This window comes from Desmodus rotundus, chromosome 3 (assembly GCF_022682495.2).
Source record: "Desmodus rotundus isolate HL8 chromosome 3, HLdesRot8A.1, whole genome shotgun sequence".
NCBI lineage: Eukaryota > Metazoa > Chordata > Mammalia > Chiroptera > Phyllostomidae > Desmodus > Desmodus rotundus.
In genome coordinates, this window is record NC_071389.1 from 189,767,564 (window position 1) to 189,780,806 (window position 13,243).

A 13,243-nucleotide genomic window follows, 5' to 3' on the forward strand; every position below is an offset into this window, starting at 1 on the left:
TTCTGTCTGTCTTCAGGTGTCACAGCTCTTTCTCTTAGACTCTGCTCTGGACATCCTCTGCTCCCCCCAGCCCTGTGCCTTCTAGTGTTCTTTGTGTGCTGCTCTCATTGTCAGTGTGTAGGTCTCCCTGTCCATTGGGACCACAAGCTCCTTGAGGGCCATGGCTGTTTTTCCATTCGTGCCCAGCACCGAAAAACACCTGTCACGAGGAATGCACAACCGCAGGGACCCATCAGCTGTAGGACAAACGTGTGGCCTTTTCACTCGCAGGTGCTCTTGATAAAACTACGCAATGGATAGAAGACTCTGTAAATGAAGAATTACTTTCTCCCTCCGAGACTGCTTTAACTCCTGGGGCCGAAAGCAGCTCCAAGCCAAGCCTGAGCCCTACACTGGTGCTAAATAACAGTTATTTGAAACTGTTGCAGTGGGATTATCAGAAAAAAGTATTTCCAGAGGTGAGTGATTTTTTTCCTATTCAGGTTCCCCATTATGTTCATCCTTAAGTTCTAGCTGTGAATCAGCTCATCTGTCTGTGTTGCATGTGGTTTACTGACTTTACTGAAATCAGATAAAAATGGGAGTTCGGATGTAATATGGCTTATTTTACATTTTCATGGTACTGAGCTTCCCTTTCTATTTTTCCATTTTAAATAAATATGCTAGACACTGATTACAGAAGAAACACGTCTTCAGGAACTGACAGAAAAGCTGAATCAATTGAAAGTTATTGCCTGCCTGTCCCTCATTACCAGCAATACGGTGGGTGCCATCACTGAAGGCCTCCCTGAGCTTGCAGGCAGGCTAAAGAGGGTTTCAGCTGTTCTACTCGAAGGCATGTGTGAAAAGTAAGTTCCAAGTGTGTTCATCTGTTCCCTCTTCTGTTAAGGCTCTGCATGCATTTCAGAGAATGTGAGTAACCTTGGACATCTAGATGTGATATTCAGAACTGTGCTTTAGAGAGGTTTATCTCACACCTTCTTTTTCTAGAATTTCTTTTAATATCTCTGAAGGCTTAGGTGTCCTTTCATAGGAAGGGAGAGGTCTTTTCCAATATGAGTGCCAGCGTGAGTGTAGGATTTCCACTGGGGATGGGTGTGTGCAAAAGCTCTTCTTTGACAATGCTGTGGAAAAACACAGACAAAACCCAGAAGTCCAGCAAGCTCAGTGTTTAGGATGCCCCATCGAAGAGGCTTTCCGCATTCAATAGTTCCGACACCATCATTCTTCTGTAATGAAACGTTTGCCAACTTCACTGATCCAGTGTGCTGGGAAGTCTTCAGAAGTAGCGGCCTCTCTCTGTCCTTTGAGATGTTCCCTAAGTTCATTGAGGGTTTTGTTTTTGTGAAATTCATTTCTCAGTATCACACCTTCGTCGAATACTAGAATCCCATTGAGGTTTTGCATTTAGGTCATCCTGTTGGGAATCCTGTCCAAGTCAGAAAATTCCAAATCCTAGTCAAAGAGGGTGTGTGTCCACGGGTCTTAAATGGGTAGAGCGCCTCCTGCTGGCTCGTCCGCCTTTTAGGTGTTCTCAGGGACACAGACGCCCTCTGTTCCTCTCGTTTTAGGGCGATGCGCCTATTTTCTCATACTCCTGCCCATTGCTCAAAGATCACACAAATTACTTGATAAAATCCTAGAATATTAAGAGCCAAAAGGAGCCTGAGTGGTTACAAAATCCAATGTTCTCATTTTGAACTGAAGCCCAAGGATTTTCCTTTGGCAGCACAGCAAGAAAAGGGCAAACCAAGGCCTGAGCCCTGGTCCGCCTGTGTCGAGGTTCTATTTTTAAAAATCGTTCTGAATATTTTTTAATGTTGTAAAACTATTCTGAAAGGCACTAGACAGTAATTGGCATAGTCATGCTCTGAGAATAATCTCTGACCAAACCCAATCTTAAAGTGATTCTTAAGGTTGAAATACATTATTATTTTTATTTTTGTGTTTTAATTCTTCAATTGCAGTTCACTTTCAGTATCATTTGCAGTGGTTTCCGGTGTACGGCACAGCGGTCAGACAGTCATGCACTTTATAAGCTGCCCCTGCACCCCCCGCCCCATATGTCCTTTCTGCTAGTTCTCACGCTAACCAGCCAGGCTCATTTATTTCACACTCAGGGCTCAAGACGTATGATGAAAGGAAACCTCTGTGTCTGCAGTGTTACTTACTACCTTCGCCTTCCCCTGCACTGGATAGTCATTACTTTCCAGAAATTCTTTAAACCTTTAGTGAACCCCAGTGCTGCTTAAATATTGATAATATAAAACATAAAACAAAGCGGCTACTAAGAGGACAGGTTTTTGGATCTAAATCTGGATTTTTTAAGCCCCAGCTCTGCTGCAGACTTAAAGGTGCGTACCCTTGAGCAAGTTCCTGAATCACCCCGAGCCTCACTTCCTCACTTGCAAAGGAGGAGTGATGTTTGTGCCTATCTTGGAGTTGTGAGAACTCAGGGAGATTCACGTGGAACACTCCTACAGGTATCTGGCCGATAGTAAGTGTTTGATAAATGTGAGCTTTTTATAACTCTGTAGTTGTGAAGTCATTCTCTTTGTGGTTGTTGTGTCTGTCTGGTTTTTAAAATTATTTTGTTTAATCCCCTCCCCCCCCCCAAACCTATGTTAGGAAATGATTATAGTCAGTTCTCAATTATCCTCATTATGGATGGAGTAATAACATTCATAATATTAAAAAAACAAAACAAAGCAACCCTCCCCTTCTTGGCGGGGGTTGGGCATGCGGTCCTGGTCCCCGTAATGTACGGAGGCAGAGGGAAAGGGCCCCAGCCCCCTGGGCATCATGTCTTCGGTGCCTACGGTTTCCAGTCTGCCAGTTCTATCCTCAACTGCCGGGACCCTGGTGGGGAGGAAAAAAAGCAAACAGATGACCCATATGTCATTTATATTTGGTTTGATGATGCATTTTGAAAACTAGCAAGAATTTTGCCTTCTTTTTTATGAATAGGAAGTCATGGCTTATGCTGAAATTAATTTTTCCTTTAGCTACAAACTCGTGCTTAAAAGCAGGAGGAATCTAGGAGGAAGTTGGGTAAGAGTCAGCAGGTAAAAGTTTTGCCATAAACTAACTTTGGGTTGTAGAACCCCAAAGGCAGATCCAGTGTGGATTTACAACAAATTCCAGTCAAGGCAGAACACCTAGGACTCATTTCTTACTGTTGTTAATGATAATAATGATAAGGTCCTTTTCTTTTTCTTCTTTTTCTTCTTATTAAGCATTTACTACGTGCCTGACAATCTGCCGAGAGCGAGCATGGTAACGTAGCCAGTTTAGTGTTAGTGCCAGGACTTGAACCCAGGTCTGCGTGACACCACAGCTCGTGCTGTAATTGCTACATCGCATCTCCTGTCACTGGGCCTCTCACCCCTTAGTCCCTGCTCCGAACAGAGTTGTCTCACAGACCCTCTGTGGGTAGTGAGATGCAGTGTTCAGTCGCTGTTCCCCAACAGTACAGACCAGGGCTGTCAAGCTCATTGTCACCGGGGTCCACATCAGCCTCACGGTTGCCTTCCAAGGGCCAAATGCAATTTCAACTCCTTAACAGTCAAGGAGTAGTTACATTTATACAGCTCTAAAATTATTTCAGCCCTTTGAAGGCACCCGTGAGGCTGACATGGTTCCCCATGAAGGTGAGTTTAACACCCCTGTGTAGACCCCACAAACGCACCGATTAACTCTTTTCCCTTATCTATTAAGTAACCAACTGCTCGTTACTTTTATAACTTTCTGAACTCTCTATATTTGCATTATTGATCAGTTGCTTCACAGTAGCAATGAGAAGGAGCCTCTCATCTTTGGTCATGATAGATCGAGAGTTTTAGGTAATTTGCCTTTATGGTATTGACCTCTGAATAGCTTCATTTCTTGTTTTGATTGGTGTTCAAAGATTTACTGCTCAGGCATAGATAAAGGAATTGATTTTACCTTATTTTCAAAGTTAAAAAAAAAAAATCTGTGAATGAATCCACTCAGACCAAAGGGTTTATTTTAAGAACAGGTGTTTTCTTTCCCTGTCTAGTAGCCCTGCATGAAAATGGGATTGCAGACTTACCGTATTTCGCCATGTATAATGCACACCCATGTTTTGGGCCCAAACTTTCAGGAAAAAAACCTTTTAATTTTTAAATTCAATTATTTATTTGTATTTAGATACTTGTTTTGTATTAAGGAATTTTAGCATTTATTTTTGAACACATGGTACAAGAAATTTTATGTAACAAATAATTACAAAACATAAGAACAGATACAAGGTATTTTAGGTACTACCCATGTATAATGTGCATCTCTATTTTTCCCTCAAAAATTTGGGCAAAAGAAGCGCACATTGTACACGGCAAAATACAGTATTTTCAGGGGCCACAGTTTTCTGCCTGTGCATTCCTATATAAACACTATATACAGAGTTGAGTGGTTGTAATGATGTGAAAATCTGCTGCAAATAAGTGTTGGTAATCGGGAGGAGTTCCTGTTTTCTAAGTTCATTCTCATAGAGGTAATTATTATTGTCTGTATGAGAAAAAAAATGGGTAGGTAAAAATGGGGAGAAATACGTTGGTATATCAAAAGAGAAAAACCAACTCTCCTTGATGGGGATTTTGTTTTCTGTTCTGTAGGACCTTTTAAGTCGGTATATTAAATAAAATACAGAGGAATTTAAAAGAAATTAAAGTTTCCCTGATGGGGTTTGTTTTCTGTTTTACAGGACCTTTAACTTGAAGGAAGTCCTGAATTCCATTGGTGTTAAGAGTTGTGCTGAGATTAACAAGACCCTGATGGAGAGAGGCTTACCCACTTTAAATGCTGAGGTTCAGGCTAATCTTATAGGTCAATTTTCAAGCGTTGACAAGGAGGACAATCCCATCAGGTCTTTGATTGGTGGGTCTCTATATTTTTATTGTTTTCTTCTTCAATTTCAGTTTGGTTTATTTAACTCGCCGTTTTTGACTAACATTAAATGTCAGGCAAAATTTAGTCTTAAATATTTTACCTGCTTCTTTTAGAGAGTAAACATTGAAAATATGAGCAAAGTATTCATATTTTAAAAGGTTTGGGACTTGCTGCTGCTTTTGCGTGTATACGTAGTGGAGTGAGCGGTATTTCACGGCCTTCTCTCTCATTATCCATCCAATAGATTTTTATGAAGAAAATAACAAAACGCTACCAGTAGTGTTAAAACCCTAGGTCAGTGCGACAGTGCAGGCCAGCAGACAGCACGTCCACAGGAAGCAGATGTCAGTTCTGCTGGGAGGTAGCCTAAGCCGGCCAAAGCCCCCTTCTTGGTCAGACTTGAGGAGGCAGAGTGAAGGGGCTGTGGAACGGGGACCTGCGGTGGGTAGGCTATTTTTGTGCTTGCTTACTGAGAAAACGAATGGATAGCTGGGTGTCAAGCAATGTTGGTAAGTGGGGAAAATGGAGAATGTACCAATTAGGACATTTTCTGTTGCCTGTGACTGAGAACCTAAACCAGCTCAAGCAAAAAGAGAATGTATTTTCACGTGTGACCGAAAGACCAGAGGTAGGGCTGGCTGCAGGTAGAGCTTAACCAGAGTCCCAACTGTGTCCCTGGCCCGGGTGTCCCCACTTCCAGCCCTCACACTGCCTTCCTCGGGGCTGGCTGTCTCACAGACAGTGACACAGCTCCCGCTCAAGCCTGTATCTTCCCATGCTTCAAACAAGGAATCGGCTTCGCTGTTAGGTTGTTGGCTCAGGTCGTGTCCCGTTTTTGAATCAGTCTTGGTGGCCAGACAGGAAGGAACTTAGGCTCCGAGACAGGCGTTCAGTTCCGGGAGCCAGCTTTACCTTTAACACCTGGTCTGAGGGTATGGGACAGATGGTTCCCCCCAAACAAAATCAGGCGCTGTGGTCAAAAGAAGAGGGAGCGGGCGACGTGGGGCACAAAGCAAGTGTCTCCTGTAAGAGTGGGCAGTAAAGACTGGAAAGAGGAAAGGAGGGTAGACTTAGAATATGCTAACATTCTGGGGCTGATCTGCAGATTTTTGAAGTACCGCATCGACTTGCCTGAGAATACAAATACCTGTCACTATCTATATGAGGCTCTCAAATAGTTTCTCTCGTCCTTATCCCCTGGGACACAGAATGCTGGAGATCTAGGCCACACTGGCCGCTCACAAGTTCAAGGCTTCAACCCCTCCCCCGGGAAGGAGCATTCAGGTGTGCAGCCCCGACTGCTGATAACAATAACACGTGCTGCGTAATCACAGCCACCTGTGGCTGAGCCCTCTGCTGCATAACCTTCTCTGGTGACAGGCCTGTCCTCACAGCCCATAGTCTGCAGCTGAAGAGCTAACACCTGGGAGGTCGTGTCCCTTGGAGCAAGACAGGCAGACTGTCCGCAGTCTCTGCCACACACCGCTAGCCCCCCACTGGTGTGCAGGCCTCGTGAGGATGGGGTGCATGTTTGCTCACTGCTGTATCCTTGTACCGTGCTGGGCCCACAGGTGACCTTTAATAAAGATTTGTGGAAGGGGTGAATGCAGCGGAGACTTAGAGTGGTTACGTGACTCCCCCCCAAGGTCACATAACTAGCTGGTTGCAGAGTAGGGAGTCTTCCTGAGCATGCCTGACTCTGGAGCTCAGTGTCTTAACTGCTGACATCATAGCCGGAACCCTAATGCCTGTTGGCAGGGTGGCCGGAGTATCCGGGGGTCCTCTGCACCTTCCTTCAGATGAGGGAGGTATTTGCCATGCCGTAAGAAGAGGGAGACTGGGCGCCGGGGGCTGCCCCCACCCTGAGGTGGCCTCTTAGAATCTAGTAAAGCCGCGTTTTTCCAGCCCTCTCTCCCCAGTCCAAGTCTCCTGTTATTTTGAAAATTTAAGCATTTTTTTTTTAAACCTCAAACTGTTGTTGCCTGGCAACATTAATGACTCACTTGAGCTGCTCTCAGACTCGGGAAGCCAAGGGCACGCCTTTGGCAGGGACTCGGTTTGGCTACTCCCAACTGGACAAATGTTGCTGTCATTTCAGTCTTGGCCGAAAAACTGACTCGTCCACAGAGGAGACAAAACCACTCTTCGACATAATAATGGTTCTGAAAGAGTTTTGTCCTTTAGCCAATCTTGCTGGAAACTGGACCATATCTGTGATATCAACAGACCTGGCACTGGAGAGGCAGGGGACCAGTCTACCGGGAAAGCTGGTGCACAGTCGGTTTCTCCGTTTCCCGCTCGCAGGGGAGGGGGTCAGCCAAGCACTCAGAGGGCTCAGAGAGGACTTGACCAGCGTTAGCCATGGCTTTCCTCCCCCGCGCACGGTACCCGGCCTTCTTCTGTTCCTACTGGATGTGCTGTCTCTTTACAGTGTGGTTACAACTCCCACTGTGTTCTTAGACTTTTAAAAAGATAACTAGAAAAGTTTCCTTTCAAACCAGTTTTTTTCAAATGCATACCAAAACCAGGTAAATACTATTTCTGGATTACCTCTTGCGTAGATTATTTGCATGCTTAGAGCAATCTGCCTTTTTAAAAAGTAATTTTCAATTGTGCGGGTGACGCATGCATGCATAATTTCCCCTTGCTGACAAATTACAGATAAGGCCCGAGTTATCTGTGACCGCCTTTCCCAGCCTCCCTGACTCCCATCGTTTTCAGTTTGGCGTTGATCTTTATATACCTTTTCCATTCAGTCCTCACTTCAATTCAGTCTGCACTTGTGATGTGTCTGCCTAGTGCCAGACCAGAAATACAAGAATAAAGAAGAGTAGCCTCACCCTCAGAGTGTTCACCGGAGCAAGGAGAGAGACATTCTCAAGTAGCAGTAATATGGTGCCATAGTCGGACAGATGTCAGGGAACACCGCCAAAGGAGGTAGCTGTAGGCTCGGCATTGAAGGGTGCTTTTGAGTTGTGGCAGAGGTGAGGTGAGATGGAAGAACATTCTAGTGAGAGGAAGCAATTTCAGCTAAGCCATGGACATGAGATGTTGGGAACGTTGAGTTCTACGTCTGATCTGGCTGCAACGTGTGACTTGGGACCAGTGTTTGGTGATAAGAGTTTCATTAATGTCAGTTGACTGAACTTGATGGAGTCTGTCCTCCTTATTAGTACACCTTCTTTCCTGGGAGATTTCTGTGTCCAAGGCCAAAGTAAGTGCTTGGAACAGCATGTGCTGCAGCGGGTCTGGTTGGTCCAGCGCTGTTTTCCACACCTCTGCAGCCTGGTTTACGTGTGCGTGTGCCTGCTTCGGGGAAGCAGCCTCAGATGCAGGTGCGTGGAGGCAGTGACGCAGAGGGTGGAGAAGAGGGCGAACTGGAAATCCAGTCGGGGCAGCGCTTCCTCCTTGCGGCCAGTTGTCGGCCGTGTGTGGGGGGAACGTGGAAGTGAGTGTCCAACCTCGGCCGCTTTTGAGCGTGCTCTCTTTAATTATGCCCACACGACAGGCGTTACCTTCGCCTGTCCCAGGAAAGCCTGGATGTCTCGTCTCCCTTGCTGTGTGGTAGTTTGGGCCCCCAAGTTTGCCAGATCTGTAGATTTTTTCAAGAGGAACCAGAATTTGGATTTCTATGTGAAATCCTGATTTTAAATGGTTTTATTTTCTAAAAAAAACCCCCAACAGCACTGTATGGGCCAAACTGGCAGTGCCGGTTTACAAGCTCAGCTTTACTGTACATAACTAAAATTATGGACATTAAATAATTGAGTTTTTGTAAAAGATTCCCTGCCCGCCCCCCTAAGTGTTCTATGTTTTTTATCAGGTAGTTATTTGCTGCATAACAAGTTACCCTCAGACTCCATTGCTTAAAAACAGGAAACGTTTAGTACTTCTCACAAGTTTGTGGGGCAACTGGGTAGTTCTTTTGGTGTTGCTGGACTTCCACATGCATTTTTGGTCAGCTGTGGCTTGGGTAGGTAGCCCTGCTGATCTTGGCTGGGCCCCCTCAAGTGTTTGGGAGTTGGCTGGCTGTACAGGTTGGGCTAGGATGGCCTCAGAGAGAAGAGCAGGGTGTCCCTCCATGTGGTCTTTCATCAAGCCCAGGCTTGTTCCCGTGGCAGGCGGGGAGAGCAGACACGAACCATGCTGCTTCAGGCCTCTGCGTGGAACTAATGTACCAGCCCTTCTGCTGCATTCTCCATTGGCCAAAGGGAGTCATAAGGCCAGCCCAGTTCAAGACAGGGGGAAACAAACTCCAGCCTTTGGTGGGAAGAGCTGCAAAGCTGCCTTGTAAAGGACATGGAAACAGCGAGGGTTAAGAATTGGGAATATTTACTATTCTTATCTTTTAAAAATTACGTGCTTTAATATTGGGACAGATAAAGATATCATATTTTCCCCCCAGATAAACGAATCCAGCTATACCTGAAGAGCCTACTTTGTCTTCCAAGCCCTAAAAAATGCATGCCTCCCATGCCCGGAGGCCTGGCTGTCATTCAGCAGGAGCTGGAAGTGCTGGGCTGTCAGTATGCAAACATTGTGAATCTCAACAAACAAGTGTATGGACCGTTTTACGCAAACATACTTCGAAAGCTGCTCTTTGGTGAGGAAGCCATAGGGAAGACAGACGCTTCGTCTTCCGCTAACTAACGAGGAACTGACATTGGCGAAGGGATTGGAAATCCAGCACTTCCGGGTGGAGTCTGTTTCCATCGATGGCACTTCAGATGTGGCACATTCTCAGTCCTGTCCGCGGTGCAGTGTTGCCCGAATCCGTGTAACCCAGTAATACTAGAATTGCAGAAGACACGCAGACCACATAGGCCCTACTCACACATCGTTTTCTTTCTTCCTTTTTTTTACTTGTCTGAAGGTGACTGGCAGCAGTGGCTAAGTTGGGTCATGCTGCCAATTGGTAATTAATTATATAACCTATATAATACTTGTAAATGTTTTGTTAAACATTTATATTTGACTGATAACAGTCAACCCTTCAGGAGTTGTATTTCCTCATTTATCACGATCAAATCTAATGATTTTTAATTTTGGTACAACTTAAAGGGTTGAAAGTTGTGAGAATAACCAGGGGGACTAATGTTCTAAATACATGACATGAAGTAAGCGTAACTGTATTTGAAACGTACAGTTAAAAAAAAGAAAGAAATGTGCAATGAAATTGTCTTGATATGTAATACAAACTTACATAGTGAGTCCTAAAATTCCACAGATATACCAGTTCACATTTTATAATACCAATTGTCAGTATTTGTGTAGAATTTAAACTTATTAAATATATTTTAAACCTATATACACATTTTAGATAAAACCTCCCTTGTTCATTTAGTGAAAACAGAAACAAATCCCTTCTAAAATTTTATTCGGGAGGTTGGTTTATTCTTGCAATTTATCCTGCTCTCTGAGAGAAACATTTTTTGCACAAATCTCTTAGTGAATGTCTTTGCATTTCTCAGGCCATTGGTAAGGTTTGTATAACATTTTAATATTTTTATATAAGGCAGGAATGGTCTGAATTGGTTTACTTGTAAGAAGAGGGGAAGTTTGAGAATAAAACAAGGTGCCCAGGAGATCCCCATTCTCAGTAAAGTTCACAAAATAGCAGTTGAACTTCAGATTTTTTAACAGCATAAGTTGCTAGCCAATGCCTTCTGTGCTGGGTAGGTGCTTGTCGCCTGCTGTGACCGAGGTGCTTGCTCTTCGAAGCGTTGTCATCATTCGGCATTCTGGAGCACGAAGTCGGACTTTGCTAAGCTGACACTGGTTGTCACTGGATTTTAGAGGACTCTGCTTGTCCTGGAATTGTTGTGTTCTACTACTTTTGAAGTATTATGGGAAGCAGCAAATTGGCAGACTCAGTCTAGAAAGTGCTTTCTCTGCATAAAACATTTTTGATGGCTTTGTTTTCTGAGGGCTCCTTGAACCTTAGTATGTTGCTGGGGAAGAGTGGGTATGAAGGTAAAAGTTCTCCTCCTTCCTCACCCCTCTCCCTCCCCACGACCCCCACCCTGATGGCTCTCCTTTCTGCGACAAAGTTCTGAGTAATGATGGTGAGAATAAATTATCTCCAGTCTTCTCATTTGGGAGGCATCTACCAAAATTTGAGGAAATTTTGAAAGTCAATTTTATTTTTCTCACAATGACCAAATACGTAAACCAGCCATTCTGTCCCTTTAAGCTGGTGTGTGTAAGTGGGAACTCACTGAAGAGCACATCATTGGTCTCCCCCTCCCCCCTCCTGTACTTCCATTCTGCCCATGCTGCTTCTCTATGCTTAGAAACCACATGGTGCTGTAGACTTGTGTTTTCATTTTCTCTTAAACTGAAGTAGTTTTCCACTTTGTTCACGTTGGGGCCTGGGCGGCAAGGGAGGTCTAACATAGCAAAGTAATGCATTGTGTGAGTTTTTTGTTGCTTTCTGAGGTGAACTGTATACCTAACAGGAAGACCGGGTGTACTTTTTAATGATCAGATTGGAATCCAGCTGGTATTCTTACATACTTGATTACTCTGCAGTTGCCAGCAGGAAAACAATGTGCAAACATTTTTAAAAATGCATTTTAAATGAAGGGCATTCTGCTTTCTTTTTTTAAGTGGCAAAGTAAATCTCAACATCTCAAGTCTGGATTTAGGCAACTACATCATTAGGATTTTTACATCATATCCCTTAGCATGTTGTCTAATTGGGTTTTTACCTAAATGTTTACTTCTACTTTTAAGGTTTTCTTAACATGGTCTTCTTTTGTAATGTCAATTTTATTAAACACCATACACACATTTTCATTCTTCTACTGCTGAAACATGTGTGCCCTGTTAAATTTTAAGCATTAAATATTATTGCAACATAGCAAGTGTCTCTTTTTTAAAAGTTGTATTTATTTTTAGAGAGGGGGGAGAAAGGGAGAAAGAAAGGAAGAGAAACATTGAGGTTGCCTCTCACACGCCCCTAAGTGGGGACCTCGCCCTCAACCCAGGCCAGTGCCCTGACCGGGAATTGAACCAACGACCTTTCTCTTTGCACGATGACGCCCAAGCAACCGAGTCATGCTGGTCAGGGCACTGGTGACTCTTTGTCTTCTAAACCACCTTTGGGTAACTCAGGGCCGCACAGTCTTTATTGTGGTTGTTCTAGAATGAGTCTTCTGGTCATCAGAGCCTTATATCAGGTCATGTTCATTCATTCAGTCAGTCAACAAATACCTATCAGCATCTTGTATGTGCCAAGAAGTATCCTAGGTATTGTGATAGATGGATGACTAGACACTGTCCTCAAAAGTTTATTACCAACGGAGAAGGACAAACTTGTGAATAAGTAAGACGGGCTATAAAACAAGTACACGTATTGCCAGAGGAAAAATCATCAAACTATTTTGCGGAGATCATTCTTGAGCTCGAACATGAAAGATAAGCAGGAACTTGCCAAGAGGCCAAGTGCACAGTGAATACAACGGTCTGGAGAGAGTGTGGGGCCGGCGACCAACACACAGGAGAAAGGGATGAGAGGGCAACAAGAAAGGTAAACGGGTTCTGGGGTGTCCTGCTAAACCATGTGGGCTTTGTCCTGAGAGGAACCAGTGAATCTTTTGAAACATTACAAATTATTGCTTTGGAAAGATTGCCCCAGTAAAGAACACTTGTTGGCGCTGGAACTCCCCTCTGTGTTGTGTGTATGCACACACGCTCTTACACACGAACACGCAGAACAAGCAGTAGAAACCGACCCTGCTAACTGAAGCAGAAAGGGAGTTGACTGCATAGGTATCATGTATCTCACGGAATCTACTCAGCCTGAAGAATCGGGCTTGAAAAATGGGCATGAACCAAAGTGATGCAAACGGCAGGACTCCCGCCAAACTGGGTTCAGTGTGCTGCTTCAGAGACTGACTTCTTAACTGTTCTTGCTGCTTTGCCTCATTTGCTCAAGATTTGGCCTCCTGGCTACAAACATTCAGTTGGAAGAATCTAGGTTAAGAGGCCAGACTAATTTGCAGGGGATGGGATGAGGGAGCAGCTAGCTGATCCTTAAGACTCCCCCAGTCCCAACAAAATCACCCAGCTAGGGGTTTCCCCCACATGGGAGAGGGGCGCTGAGAATCAGAGAAAACAAACCTACGGTAGTGTACACGCACGAGGTCTTTAACATTTGGAAGTATTAGGTGTGAGGAGACCACCTAATCTGGCGCTGCCTCGGACAATGACACCAAAAGACGGTTCACGGAAGGGCATAATCACCAGCAGTCATTCCTGTGTGCAGGTGAACTGTCAAACCAAAGCTCCCAGGCCACGGGGGCCTGGCATGGCCTTATTTCTCAAATCATAG

At 44.5% G+C, this 13,243-nt stretch overlaps 1 protein-coding gene and 1 non-coding gene across 5 annotated transcripts in view; both read left to right on the top strand.

Annotated features, from left to right (window-relative positions):
• Window positions 1-11,770, top strand: part of TCP11L2 (t-complex 11 like 2) — a 38,575-nt gene extending 26,805 nt beyond the window's left edge. For all 4 annotated transcript variants that reach the window (XM_024579096.3, XM_024579097.4, XM_045186834.3 and 1 more), the window contains 4 exons: window positions 271-458; window positions 667-848; window positions 4,724-4,896; window positions 9,314-11,770. In XM_024579096.3, coding sequence (XP_024434864.1) covers window positions 271-458; window positions 667-848; window positions 4,724-4,896; window positions 9,314-9,558 — 788 coding nt within the window. In that variant the 3' untranslated portion in view covers window positions 9,559-11,770. The remainder of the gene's footprint in view (window positions 1-270; window positions 459-666; window positions 849-4,723; window positions 4,897-9,313) is intronic.
• LOC112322105 (small nucleolar RNA SNORA57) lies at window positions 2,714-2,862 on the top strand. Its single transcript, XR_002976597.1, has one exon. It is a non-coding gene; the product is annotated as a small nucleolar RNA SNORA57 (small nucleolar RNA).
• Window positions 11,771-13,243: the final 1,473 nt, after the last annotated feature.